The sequence below is a fragment of the Rhinolophus sinicus genome, chromosome 12, assembly GCF_057876585.1.
Source record: "Rhinolophus sinicus isolate RSI-liver-muscle chromosome 12, RSI-T2T, whole genome shotgun sequence".
Classification (NCBI taxonomy): Eukaryota; Metazoa; Chordata; class Mammalia; order Chiroptera; family Rhinolophidae; genus Rhinolophus; species Rhinolophus sinicus.
This window is the reverse complement of record NC_142512.1, coordinates 28,142,672-28,156,715: the sequence shown is the minus strand read 5'-3', so window position 1 is coordinate 28,156,715 and position 14,044 is coordinate 28,142,672. Positions and strand designations below refer to the sequence as shown.

At 50.7% G+C, this 14,044-nt stretch overlaps 1 protein-coding gene across 8 annotated transcripts in view; it reads right to left on the bottom strand.

Moving 5' to 3' along the window:
* TBX4 (T-box transcription factor 4) overlaps positions 1-7,511 on the bottom strand; it is a 32,176-nt gene extending 24,665 nt beyond the window's left edge. For 2 of the 8 annotated variants that reach the window (XM_074319845.2, XM_019732624.3), the window contains exons 1-3: positions 4,093-4,224; positions 2,210-2,404; positions 1,297-1,391 (exon numbers count right to left, since the gene is read on the bottom strand). In XM_074319845.2, the coding sequence (XP_074175946.1) occupies positions 1,297-1,391; positions 2,210-2,401 (287 nt within the window). In that variant the 5' untranslated portion in view covers positions 2,402-2,404; positions 4,093-4,224. Of the gene's footprint in view, positions 1-1,296; positions 1,392-2,209; positions 2,405-2,587; positions 2,633-2,784; positions 2,808-4,092; positions 4,225-6,115; positions 6,325-6,888; positions 7,243-7,370 lie in introns of those variants that run through there. The other 6 variants (XM_074319847.2, XM_088802107.1, XM_019732625.3 and 3 more) reach the window with 6 other exon arrangements.
* Between the last annotated feature and the right edge of the window lie 6,533 nt (positions 7,512-14,044).

Sequence of the window (14,044 nt, the reverse complement as noted above, 5' to 3'; positions counted from 1 at the left end):
GACCACGGCACCCCTACACGGCACACAGCAAACCCCCAGCTTTTTGTTTCCTTTGACTAGCCCACCATTCCCTAAGCAGTTTTCTCAAAGCTAGAAGGAAAAATGCTGAGTGGATGCCAGGCATTTCTCTAACTATGACTAATATTACTAGCATTTATTATATTAATATTATAGCTAGCATTTATTATGTGCTTACATCTGCCAGGAGCTGTGCTAAGTGCTTCACATACAACGGTGTGAAGAAGGACCTATTATTTTACAGATGGAGATGAGAAGGGGGCAGAGACCCCGAGCAGCTTGCCTGAGGGTTGCACAGATTGAAGTAGCAGAGCCGGAGCTGAAGCCCCTGCGGTCTGACTCCAGATCCCTGGCCCTTGCTGCTTCACCATCTTATTCCTCAGAAAACCCAGTTATGGTCCCACAGCCAGGCAGAGGGACAGTTTCACACCTAACCTGTCCCCCAGGGATCAAAATCAAGTGTGAGTACGTGGAGGAGCAGAGTGGGGTGGGTGACGGGGTTCTTGAGCCTGAACTTTCCAGCTTCTCTGGCTGCAACAATCTCCCTTCACCTGATAACCGCTCTCAGTGCCATTGCTGCCCCGCCCCAGACTCCCCACCCCGGCACATCTCTCCATCATGCCCTCCCTGCCTGCCTCTTCCTCTCCTCCCGATTCTCTCCCACAGACACCAGCACATTTTAAAGATGTTTCCACTTTATAAATCATCCCTTCTGGCAGCCACCAGAGTGCTGCTCCCCAAACAACATAGACACAGAGCCCAGCGGTGCCTTCCCCTCGGCGGAAGAGGGGGCTGGCAACAGAGGAACAGCCCAGGGGGATGAGAGACTTGGGGTTCACTCTGCCCCCCAAAAATTATGGAAATAGGAAAACGTGGTCCTGTCCCCTTCCTCCATCTGTTGAGGAGCATCTCCAGGTCCCCAATCAATGCAGTTCTGAGAAACCCTGCAGGTCCCCAAAAGGAGGAGGACAAAGCAGCCGCCCAGAGGGCCAGAAGTGCCAGAGCAGAGACCTCCGGCAGCGCCATCCTTATTTGCATTTCATTTACATAGCGCTGCCCTCTCCTCCTTCCGTGCAGGGCGCTCCCTTTGGGGTAGCCCCCTGCTGACTTCCAAAACCCAGTTCGAAGCCACGACGAGACCTGAGGCTAAGGCCAGAGTGGCGGAGGGAACTCCCGTGGCCCCCAGGCTGGAGACGGAGAGTGCTGCTAAGAGAAGCCCTGGTGATCCCCATTGCTCCCACCCGTCACCCCCCCCCACGTAAATCTCCCAGTGCTGACCTGCCCGCCTTGGTGATGATCATCTCCGTGCCCGCCTCGTGGAACTTCTTCCAGAGCTCTTTCTCGTGCAGGCCCACCTTGATGTTCTCGATGGTCTAGGGGTAGGAGGGAGGGGGACTTGTGTGGGCCTGGCCCAGGGCTCCAAGAGGAGCCCTCGGAAGGAACACAGACCCGAGGAACCGTGCGGAACACTGCCAGCCCCGGGAGCCACCGCCTCAAGATTTCGTTTCACGGAATTATTCTGTACCATTGATGAATTTTTTAAAATGTAATCAGTGGCTGAAACTCCCTCCTTCGGATCTGCACCTATAGTGAGGCTGGCGGACGGTGCATAAACTGACCTGCCAGGGTAGAGGACCCACTCGCATACAAACATAAACTCTCCGCGTGCTCAGACATCCCCAGGCTGCCGGACAGATGCACAGACCCAAGAGGGACACACACCTCGTCGCCCAGACGTGCGCCCATGCACACCCTGCACGCAGACCCGCACAGGCCGAGGGTGTGCGCAAAAGGACTCGTCATCCTCAGGTTATCACCGTGACCCTCTCGGTGACGTCCCCCGGCCTCAGAGCTCCGCGGCGGCTCCCGGAGCACACACCCGGCCTGCTGGGGCCGCTCTTGCCCGGGTCCCAGGCTTTCGCCCCCGACCTCCTAGGTTGTCAGAACTGGACACTTGGCCCGGGCTGATCCCGCTGCGGCCGGGGTTCCCTGCCCCGCTTGTCCCAGAGTAGCCCCGAGGGATCCAAGTGGAGGAAGGACGAAAGGCAGAGAGAGTTACCCTGCCCGGGGGAGCACGCAGCGAGGTCACCCAGGAAGCGAGTCCTGCCGCGATGGGGCGGACTGACAGACACAGGCGTCCCTACAGACAGACCGACGCCCGACCTCTGCCGGACGGCCGGTGCGGCCCTACCTGCTCCGCGACGGCAGCGACGTCGGCGCCAGGGCCCGGGGGGCTGCCGAGCGCCGCTCCGCTGAGGCCCGGCGCGGCCAGCTCTGGCTCGGGGGCGTTGGCGGCGTTGGTGGTGTTGGCCTCGCCGCCGAGCGCTGGGCCCGTGGCCCGGAAGGCCTCCTCGCTCTCCGACAGGCCCTTATCCTGCAGCATCTCCTGCGGGCACAGCACACACCAGTCACATGCCCAGGTCCACACTGGCCAGAGGCCCTACAGCCCTCTCGAGCCGAGCTGGGTGGCTTTGAGCCCTGGCGCACGTGGACCCCGCCCCCTCCTGAGCTGGGGGAGGGAAAATATGCGGAGGGCAAGACCCTCGCCTCCTCCCTCTGGGTTATGGACCTGGGAGGGTCTGCGTGCGGTGCAAAGTCTGCCTGCCCCAGGGTGTGGGTCTGTATGATGAGTAGGTCTGGGGGAAAGGACCGCCCTCTAGGCATTGCCCCAACTGCACCCCCAGTCCCTCCCTCCTGCCGGGCTTCAGTGGAGCTAGAGGCCTAGGTCTTTTTGCCTGTTCCCTAATAAGTGGAGTCCAGGCTCACTCTTGAGCCAGGGCAGCCAGGATGCTCCCTGGGCAGGCAGAAGAGGAGAACCAGGCCAGGAGGACAGCATCCAGGCTCCTGGGGCTTCACACCTGCAGAAAAGGCCTAGAACTGGGCAGCCCTCAGACCCCTGCTCACCCATCTGCCTTCACCCCCTCTCTCAGCAGTCAGAGACTTCCTGAAAGAAAGGCTTTTACTCCTGCACATTCCCACTCTCACAGGTGTGTAACACGCAGGCACACACATCCTCACACCCAGACACAGTGTTCCCACACAGCTTCCTAGTCACCCTTGCAGCCACACTCTCTCCTAAGGCCACTGTGTCTTGAACTCAGCCAGGGTTCTCCCCAGCCTTGCCCTCACATTCATACTTGCTGGCTCACACACTCACACTTTTTGCTCCCAAGGGCTCTGCTCTAAGGCAAAGAACCCAGACCCTTCCCAGCTAAGGACCAGGCCAGTTGGGTGGGTCCCTTTCACAGGCACAGCCTAGTCCTGCCCCAGGGCACAGTTATTCTTCCCCAAGTGTCTAGAACTATTCCCGCCTGCCCATATGCCTGCTCCCTTCTGGAAGGTGGCCCTGGGATATCAGGATGAGAGCCCAGCTGCAAGGACCTGCCTGCCCTGCTCCCATCATGGGTGCAAACCTGCGTTATCTCTGCCTCTCTTTTCCATCTCACTACTCCTCTCCCTTCTTCTGGATCTGGGCAAGTTCTGGTGGGGTTTTCTGTAATGTCTGGCTGCCTGTCTTGTGGTGAAATGCACCCCCCCTTTTCCTCCTACCTTCTTTCTGTTCTTTCCTGGATCTCTGGGCATCCCAAGGCCCAGGCCCCTCTCCCCTCCTGTCCATTGGATTCCCCATCCCAGGGCCTAGACATAGGTTCCCAGGGCCTCACAAAGTAAATAAGCCAAGTGCAACCGAGGAGATAAAAAGAGGCTGGGGCCAGTTGGGGCTGGGAAAAGCCCGTAAAGATAAGGCTTACAGCCGGGCTGGTCCTCAGGCCACGGGCAGCAGGGAGCAAGGCTCGCCCTGCCATGGCCACCGCCACTACCTGTCTGGGGCCACGTGCGGTTTCCGGGGCCTAGACTAAGAAACCCAAGAGCCCCCAGGCGAGGAGACACAGCGCCGTGAGGGTAGTTGTGCGCTCTGGCCCAAGACGTTGGTTTCTACTATATCTGGGGTCAGCCGGGATGGGTACTCGAGATCAGCTGGTCCAAGATGCGGCAGCCCGCACAGGGCCAGGAGGAGGGGCCGCCTGGCGCGATGCTGCCTTGGCCACTAGGTCCTCTGCGAGACACTTGTCACACCTGGAGCCGTGCAGCGGCGGCGCCGTCCGGCTGGCGCTCCGGGCCAATCCCGCCGCTCCGACTCCGGACTAGGGCTTCGCCCTGCTCTCCTTCCCCTCCTCGGGGTTCACCTCTTCCTTTTCTCTCGGCCAGGGAGCCACATGCCGACATCGCCACAGCTCGCCCTAGCTGGACCTCCCGGATAATTTCCTTTTCTTCCCTCCGGGCTGGCCCAGAGCGGCCCTCTCCGCGGTCCCCTCGGCACAGCCGGGTCCCGCGCCCGGCCGAGTCTGCCGCCCGCGTTCGCCCCTGTGTTGGACCCTCCGTAGGCGCAGCGGTCCGGCTCTGCGTCCGTTGCTTTCAGCCTCCTCGTTTCCTAAGGAGAACAGCATTTTTCTTTTCACTCTAGATTACTGGTGATATTTTTCTTACACTGGGGGAATTGTTGTATTTTCATTATCTTTATTATCAGAGTAGTATTCTGGTCAGCTCAATAACATTAAGAATATTTGTCCTATCACATAAATTATCAATACTTTTTCATTTTAATGCTATATGATTAAAAGTACTGGTTTGATTTATTAGTTCATTATTATTAAATATGTGGTTGTTGCTTTCCTGTCAGTGCTTCATCATTCTAGGGCCTAGTTACCAATAGGTCATGTTAATCTAGCGTTATTTTTATTTTTTCTCTGTACCCCGAAAATGTTTCCGTTGCTGGTTCCTCAGTCTGTTTGTCCTTTGTTACAGGTTTAATAACTTATTTACTATAACTTGTAATATTATTGTTCTCGATGTTCAGGTTAATTTTCTTCACATCCGTATAACACTTCCTGTTATTTTTGCTATTATTTGTTTTGTTAGGATTGTTCATAATACTCCAAGTATTCTTCATCACATCGTTACAATATCTTGTTACTTTGTCGTTATTGGTAATGCTACCGATCTTAATTCACTAGTTATTTTTCATCACATCATTACTTGTTCTTACTTTGTCATAATTTGTAATATCGCTGTAGCTCTTACTACTCTGATTATTTTTCATCACATCTGTACAATACTTCTTCTTACTCTACCATTATTTATAATGGTGTTGGAACTATTAATACGTTGGTCATAAATTGTCATATCACTCCAGCAATTCTTGTTGCTGTCTTTATTTATATTACTACTGCTCTTAAGATTTTGGTTAATATTGATTTTAATATTCATTATAGTATCAATAATAAATTATATGATAGTATTCTGTCAATTCTACTAATATTAGTATTTCCCTTTATAGCATTTTTCATTGTTCACCTTTTCTTACATTTTTATCATTTGATACACTGTGACTATTTCGTGTATTTTTGCTATTGATATTAATGTAATGGTTCTTATCACATTGTTCCTATAGTTGGAGTTACTTTGTCTACGATCCTTTTACTTTTGTGGTTACAGTTTTTACTTGGCTCCAAAAGTGACTATTTTATAGTTTTAAAGTTTGAGTACTGTGTTTGTTATGCCGCTTAGCCCTTTTCTTTGGTAATTGCTTGCTCGCATCCTGATAATTCCTGACCATCCATCATTATTTACATATAATGCTCCTTGCTTTATTTTGAGGAGCGTGTTATATCAAAGCCTCTGAAATCCAGTGTTCCGATCACACACATTTCTACATCGATATTCGTCACAAGTACCCGGGCCCTCTTCCTTGGCCTTTCTTATTCTGTAAACACCAATTTCAAGGCCACCTCTTCTTCCTTTGGCACTGGCGCAGTCGTCTCTATGCTCTGGGGTCCCTAGACCCAATTCGTCCGGTCACTCGGAGGAGAGGAAGGCTCGCGCCCCGACCTCTGGGAGTGGGGCCGAGACAGCAGCCAGATCTGAGGCACTTGGAGCCGCTCTCCTGTCGCCTTCACCGTCCCCGAAGTTCTTTCCGGATCCCGTTACTCGCCCCCTTTCCAGTTAATCTTCCTCGACCCTGCACCCTAACCCTGGGCTCAGGGTGGTCCCTACCCCGCACGCCTGGCTTACTCTCATCCCCGCCGGAACCCACACTCACCCTAACTGCGCTGCCGCATGCGGAGGCGCCTGTGGCCCGAGGTCCACTGCGGGCTCGGGTCCGAGGAGCAGGGGACAGCCTGGGCTTCGACTCCGGGCCGCTGGGTCAGGGTCCCGCTGTCCGCCGCGCCCTCGCGGCCGGACACATCCCGGCTCCGGAGCGGGCCCTTGATCTCCGAGGCTGCACTTTGGGGCCTCAGCTCTCTCCTCCTCCCTCCCTCCCTGCGGGGACGACCCCCCCCTCTGACGTCGCCACTGTCAATCAGTCTGCGCCTGCTGCCCCCCCGGGGAGGAGGCCTCTAGGATCCCCTGGCTCTGGTGCCCCCGGACCTCAAGCCCCCAGCGGGCCGCCCGCTCCCCAACGGAGCGGCCCCGTGCCCTCCCCGCGGCCCAAGGGCCGCCACCCAGACCGGGGCTGGGAGCCCGCATGGTTTAGATTAGAGGGGCGAGAAGAGCGGGCGAAAAGCCCCGCCGCGCCGCGCGGATCCCACCCGAGGCTCGACATCCAGGACCGCATGCCTGGAGCGGCGGCGCGGGCCCGCACACGCGGCGCTCCACCGCGGGGCCTGCACGGGCCGGGGCCACTTCCAGACCGCCGCCCTCCACCGAGCTCCGGCCGCGGGCTCCCCGCCCGCACACACCCCTGTCGGAGCCGGGCTCCCAGCAGCGCACGCAGTTTCTTCGCCAGCCCACTTTCCCGGTCGCAGGTGCCAACGCGCCCACAGTCCCACACTCCGTCTACCGACCATGCCCAGCACACATTCTCACACCTACACTCTCCGGCCAGCACTCGCTCCTACTATAGGGCTCTGGGCACCGTCGCGACGGCCGGAAAGGCCTTGGCTGGGCACGGCCCCTCTGCTCAGCAGGCCTTGCTCGTCGGGGCCCAGCGAGCAGCGGGCGCAGGACCCCGCAGCGCGCCTCGGAGTTGGCCGCGGAGGTCACAGGTGAGGGCAGGCCCTGTGCTCCGACAGGGAAGAGGTCTGGAGCCGTACAGGCAGCGGGGAGGTGCTGGGCCAGCCTCTGAATCCAAGCCGAAGCCCAGGATCCAAGGTGCCAGGCTTGGCAGAGCCTCTTGGGGAAATTGTTGTGATGGCCAGGACTCTGCCAGCAGCTCCCCGAGATCCCAGAGAACTGAAGCCTAAGGCCTGCGCCAGTCTAGGAAGCGCCCCTCGGAGCCAGCTGATCCCAGTGAAGCAGTGAATCCCCCTCAGCTGTCCAGCCTCTGGCTCTCTACTCCCTCTGTCTCCACTTACCTCTATTTCTCTCTCTGTCTGTACCTCCTCACAGGACCCTTCAGCTCCACAGCACACAGACCCATGTGAACCTCAGCCCATGCCCCAGCCTCAGAGCCTGACACATGCCCAGAACGCTGGGGCAAGGATAGGCCTGCCCACCCATCCCAAAAGCCCCAGAGTCCTCTGTCAATCGGATTCCCAGATTAGCCCCTTGGTTCTCAGTATAGGCTGCATCCTTCCCTCTACTGGTGTCCCCAACCTTTCCAATCAGCCTCTGTTCGTTTTCAGATTCTGTCCTCAAAATCAGATTGAAGGGAACAGGAGGGAGCAATTTCTTCCCTGGATGGATCTGTCCCTTTTCTAAGGCTAGGAAATGGAAAGCCAGCATCAGTGCCTCCCTGCACTCAAAAGAGGAAGCCACACACCGAATCAGAAAAGCCAGCTGCTGCTGTCAGGCCTGTAACCCAGCTCCACAAGGGACTTACTGCTCAAGAACCTCTATCACCCCCTAGCAGTACCATTTCCCATTACCCCATCTTCCCAACACGGCTTGTCTCATGGAGTCCTAAACCAGAAAGGGGAAGTAAAGTCTAAGAGGGGTGGAGAAGCTTAATCCTCCCTGCATCCTGCCTCCTCCTAAAGTGGAGAAAGGGAAGGCCCTGGTGTTTCAGGAGACCCTTGGGGAGTCATGTTTCCTGCGTTAGGGAGAACTGGATGACACGCCTCGGTTTCTGCTCCCAAGCCCCCTCCTATGCCCTCTCTAACAGCCTGTAGGGAAATCCCTTGTAAATAAATAATACACAGACTAACCAGCCAATTACTGTGTTGGAATGGTGGACAGGGAGGGTAGTGAATCACCAGGTACCATGGGAAGCCTAGAGTCAGGCAGGCCAGACTCTGGAAGGAATTTGTTGACAGTCATTGGAGGAAGTTCATAATGAGACCATCTAGTGTTGCTCCTTAAAGAAACTAAAGTAGAGCCTTTCTATAAGTACAAGGCTTTCTGGAGACTCGCGGACTTTGGACTCATAGTCCCAATCAATATCGACCAGTTCATGATAATATGGAGAATGAGATATGGAAAGGACAGGCAGCAAGGTTCTGGCGATAGAAAAGAAGGGGTGAGCCAGCCACAAACAAATAAGAGAGAAAGGGAAGTTATGTATACACATTCTCCATTACTAGAATTGAATACCTTATTTCATTGATTCTAAGACACACATTTTTCCACATTTTGTCATCCCTGAAATTGGGATGCATCTTTTTTTTTTTTTTTTTAAGTTTACTTGGGTGACAATTGTTAGTAAAGTTACATAGATTTCAGGTGTACAATTCTGTATTACATCACCTATAAATCCCATTGTGTGTTCACCACCCAGAGTCAGTTCTCCCTCCATCACCATATATTTGATCCCCTTTACCCTCATCTACCACCCCTCTCCCAGGATGCATCTTAAATTCAATGGGGTGTCATAGTTTATTGTTTTTTTCTTCTTAATGATACATAAAACAATAGAGTAGCTGACAATTGATGAAGTATATATAGTATTTGCTGATAAATGGCCTATGGAGAGAAGAAAATACCTTTTTTCCCAAAAAAAAAAAACTGATTGTGGATCTCAAGGTACAAAAACTCTCATCAACTAACTAAGCAAATAGTTGACCATAGCCAAGCATCTATCATACCAGCTTGCACTGGCTTAGGGGAAAAGCCCTCAGCTTTGGTGTCAGATTGACCTTGGTTTTGAAACCTGGCTCGGACTCCTGGCTCACCATTTAGCAGTGTGTATCCTTGGGCAAGTCCCTGAACACTTACATAAAATAACGATAATCACACCAACCTACTAGCTTATTGTGAGGTTTAGCTAAGTTAATGCATGTAAATGCCTGGCATTTTGTTCATAGGTAATAAAGGTTAGTTCCCAAGTAATTTCTTTGTTTGTCTTGTTTGTTTTTTAAGGAGAGCGCTGCTCACAGTGGCCCTTGCAGGTATCGAACTGGCAACCCTGCTGCCACGAGCACCGCATTCCAACCAGCTGAGCTAACCAGCTACTTGAGCTAACCTCAAGTAATTTTAAACTTTATTTTATCCCACCTCTTTCCCAAAAAGGCTTGAGGTGGTTTATAACCTAAGTAAGCTAATGAAAATACAAGTAGAAACACAAAATGGGATCAAGGAAAAAGGAGAAAGAATATATACTATCACTAAGTATTGACAAAGTTGCTATTATTGAGGGCAAAATCTGGCTTATGAGCAGCAGGGCAAAATTGTAATTCTCCATTTCAAAATATGGAAACAGTATTTCTTTGGTGAAGAGTTGGGGAACAAACTTTCTTCTAGTCCAAACTTAAGTAGTTTCTCATGTAAGTTTTTATTCTTACTCGTATATCTGTATAGTGTATTACCACTTACAAAATGGTTTTGCAGTTGCTGTCTTATTTGATGCTGTATTAAAATGCTATTTTATCTCCATTTTATGGATTCATTCACCGAAGAAATATTTATCAAGGCCTGACTATGTCCCAGACACATAAATAAGAGGAAAGGCCAACTAACCGTTCTATTAGTTAAGTCAATTGACTGGCTAACCAGTTACTAACTGCAAACTCGCTAATGAATGACCTGCAAACTTACTAATTAATCACTTAAATAATCAATCCCAAAGGGAGCAGGAGCTACAGGATAAGCTGGAGAATCAATCCCAGACAGTGCAGAAAGGTGGCTCACCCAGAGCCACGCCTGGTGGGTTTGATTGAAGATGACTATGAACTCGCCCAGTCCTGTAGTTAGAAGCCATTACAATCTTTATTTTTAAATGTTTTTATTGGGGAATATTGGGGAACAGTGTGTTGTCCCAGGGCCCATCAACTCCAAGTCAAGTAGTTGTCCTTCAATCTACTGTTTCCCCCAAAATAAGACCTATCCGGACAATCAACTCGAATGTGTCTTTTGGAGCAAAAATTAATATAAGACCCAGTATTATATTATGTTATATTATATTATATTATATTATTATATTATATTATATTATATTATATTATATTATATTATATTATATTATATTATATTAGACTGGGTCTTATATTATAATAAAATAAGACCTGGTCTTATATTAATTTTTGCTCCAAAAGACACATTAGAGCTGATTGTCTGGCTAGGTCTTATTTTCAGGAAAACACAGTAGTTGTGGAGGGCGCAGCTCAGCTCCAAGTCTGGTTGCCATTTTCAATCTTAGTTGCAGGGGGCACAGCCCACCACCCCTTGCGGGAATTGAACCAGCCACCTTGTTGTTGCGAGCTCACGCTCTAACCAACTGAGCCATCCATCCACCCCTCTGGCAGCTCAGTTGCAGCTCATTGTCTTCAATCTAGTTGTGGAGGGTGCAGCTCACTAGCCCATGTGGGAATTGAACTGACAACCGTGTTGTTCAGAGCTCGCGCTGTAACCAACTGAGCCATCTGGCTGCCCCTACAGTTTTTTTTTGAAACCTAGGTTTTTGGAGCATTTAATAAAAACCAACTGAGTCAGAATCTCTGAGAATAGGGCCAAGGTTGGTTGTATGCCAAACATGGAAATCCCATTCCCTGCTCAACTAGTCTGCCTTGTAGCTAGGAATGATCATGTAACCTAATATTGGCCAATGAGACCTAAGTGGAAGACTAGAGGGGAGGAAGGCTGTGGGGAATTTTTTGCTTTGTTGATAAAGGGGAAGACATAATCTTTTTCTGTGGATAAGACCCGTGTTCTCAACCTCTCAAGACCTTGAGGCAAGAAGGATGAAGCCCAATATGCTAAGGATATCAGAGCAAAAAGACCTGGGTTTCTGATGGCATCACTGGGCAAGTAAACCAGTGCCTGCCTGCTTCTTGTATTGTGAGAAAAACAAACCCGATTTATTTACCTAATTATTAGTCTGGGTCTCTGTTACTTACAGCCAAATACACTCCTAAGACATAAGGTCCCAGTTCAGTGTTGAGTCTTTGGGTTCCCCATAACGAAAGATCCATATTCCAGTAACTGTATGTGTTCTTGTACACGTGCACATACCTTTCCATTCGAATCCAGGAAACAAAACCCCTCCTTTCCAGGAAACAAAAACACTCCCTTCCCAGCCATATTACTCTGTGTGTGCTATGATCTAAGGCCAGGGATCAGTACTAAGCCCCAAAAAGGAAAGGATGGGTGAGGCAGCAGGGAATTTACCTGTCCCCTGTGGCTTTATTGTTATGCAGTAGCCCCAGATCTTCATTCTAGATTCCCTAGCCCACATCCCATCGGGATTATCAAGCTCAGGACAACTGGGGTGGGGGCAGGAGTTTGAGCTCATTCTGGAAACTGGAGGGTTGAGCAAAGGGGATGGGGAGTTGGGGGCAGCTGCTGCTGCAGGTGTTTCCCCTCATACCACAGAGGCAGGTCTGTTTACCTGACCTCTCACCCTGGCCGCCCAGGCCTTCTCCCATAAAGAGAATTAGGAAACTTCCAGTTAGAAGGAACTGTGGACTGGGCTGGCCTGATCCCTGACCTGCGTGAGATAGGCTGGTCTGAGCCCCCTCAGGACTGAGGGCGGAGGCAGACATTCACCAACCGCACAGGTGGGTCCCTCCTATAACTTTCACTTGCGGCCCTATAGAAAAAGGAATGATCAAATCTGGACTTTTCGTAGTCAGAACTAGCAATCTAGATCCTTCTGTTCCAAAATCTTTACCTGTAGGAGGATTTTCTGCAGAAGATCAGACCTTCTTCCCCATTACACGACATGCTCCTGAGCTGCAGCTTCTTTCCATTTCCTCCAATGAGACTTCTCTGAGATACATACTTATTTCACCATCTGGTGGAACAAGGTATATCTGCGAGGGTTGTGTTAGGTCAAAACAATTTCTAAGCCAGAGAAATTATTTAACTATCCAACCACCCCCCGCCCCGTCCCCCTCTCCTCTTTGAATCCTCCATTCTTCCTAAGCATGGGTTACTGAAAACTGGCTTTTAATTTGGATCCTCAAGGATTTTTTTTTTAGTGAGGGACTGAAACATATTAGAATTCAAGAATGAGAGAGAATGTGGGCTATCAGAAAGCCCTTGGAACTTGAAGCTCAAAAACCTAAAACCTGAATTCAGTTCCTCAGCAGGCTACTTACAGGGGGACCTAGAGCATGATCAAATTTAAGGCTCTGTTTCTTCATCTGTAAAAGGAATAATAGCCAGCTCATAGAGTAGTAAAAAGAATGAAGTGACAGCACATAGATAAAAGGGCTTTAAGGGTTCACAATAGTAAGTAACATGTATCAAGCACCTACAATGTGCCTGGCAGGATTCTAGGAGTTTTACGTGCATGCTCTCATTTCAACCTTACCCCTTTGTCAGGTGGGTACTATCATAATCCCCATTTCACAGATTAAGAAATCAGGTAATTTGCCCAAGATCATACAACCAGGAAATAAAGTTAGGATTTGAACCCAATTAATCTGGATCTTCTGTGTCCATGCTTTTAAATATAGTGCTCTACAGTCACTTAAGCTGGTTTCATTGTTAAACAAGGATAACAGTACCTCCCCCACAGGGTCGTTGTAAGAGTGTAATACTGCCTGACACATGGTAACACTAGTATCATGATTGTAAATAGTACTTGCCCAAGGTTTTAGGAGAAGAAAAGAGGTCACTGGACTTCTATCGTCCATTGGACTCTCTACACGACTCCAGAGCCCAAGATCTGAACTATTCTTATCGTTCATTTTCTAAAAAATAAAATACCCACCCTGAGACCAAAGACTTAATCATCTCTCTCTTAAGACTCCCAAAACAGAGACATAGTACATCTTTCATGGTCCCAAGAACATCATGCTCTGTCTCCCACTGGTCCCCACCAAGTTGGCCACAGGAAGAGTCAGCAGGACCCATGGGAGTGGGCTGCTCATTCACCAGGACATGGTGGTGGAATGGACAGCATGCCACACAGACTCTCCCACAAGCTTTTCACATGTACAGATGGTGCTGATGGCCCTTTCTAGCTGCTAATGCTTCTTAGCCAAAAATGGCAAATGCCTAACTAACCCACACACATTGGGGATAAGGATAAATGTGCTTTCATCTGGAATAAAATCCTCCATTGTTCCTTACTGCCAAAATCCATAAGTTCCCTCTATCTAGCTAATGTTTGGGAAGTGCTTCCTAACATCTAGCTTCAACCCCTCTTGCTGCAGTTAGTCCTTTCTCTGTCTCTAAGAAATCAGAGACAGCTGGGGCTCTGTTAACTGGTCAGACCTCCGCAGTAAGCGTTTCCATTCCTGCATTCATCCCCAGAAGCTGGGTGGATGGAGCTATCCAAGGAGCCCTGAGCCCAGGAGCTATGCCAACACTGGCTCTGAATAGGGCACAGACCCCAGTCTGTGCGGTCCTAGGAGGCAGGGCCCAAGGCTGTGGCCCCTCCAGAATTCAATAGGCCCTAGAAGGGGAGGACAGGAAGGAGTCCCTAGGCCCAACCCCCACGTCCCTGAATTTTCTTAAGTTTCTCCTTTGAACACAGTCCTTTATTTATTGGGCCTCGTTTAACCTCAGCCATGTCCTCCTGGGATCATTTATTTGGTAACTGCCACTCAGCCTGCTCTGGCATTAACCTCATAATCCTACTGATTTCCTCCAAGCTAGTTGGGGGTTTTCTCCACTTCTTCCTGGGCTGGTAGGGGCTGATTCCCAA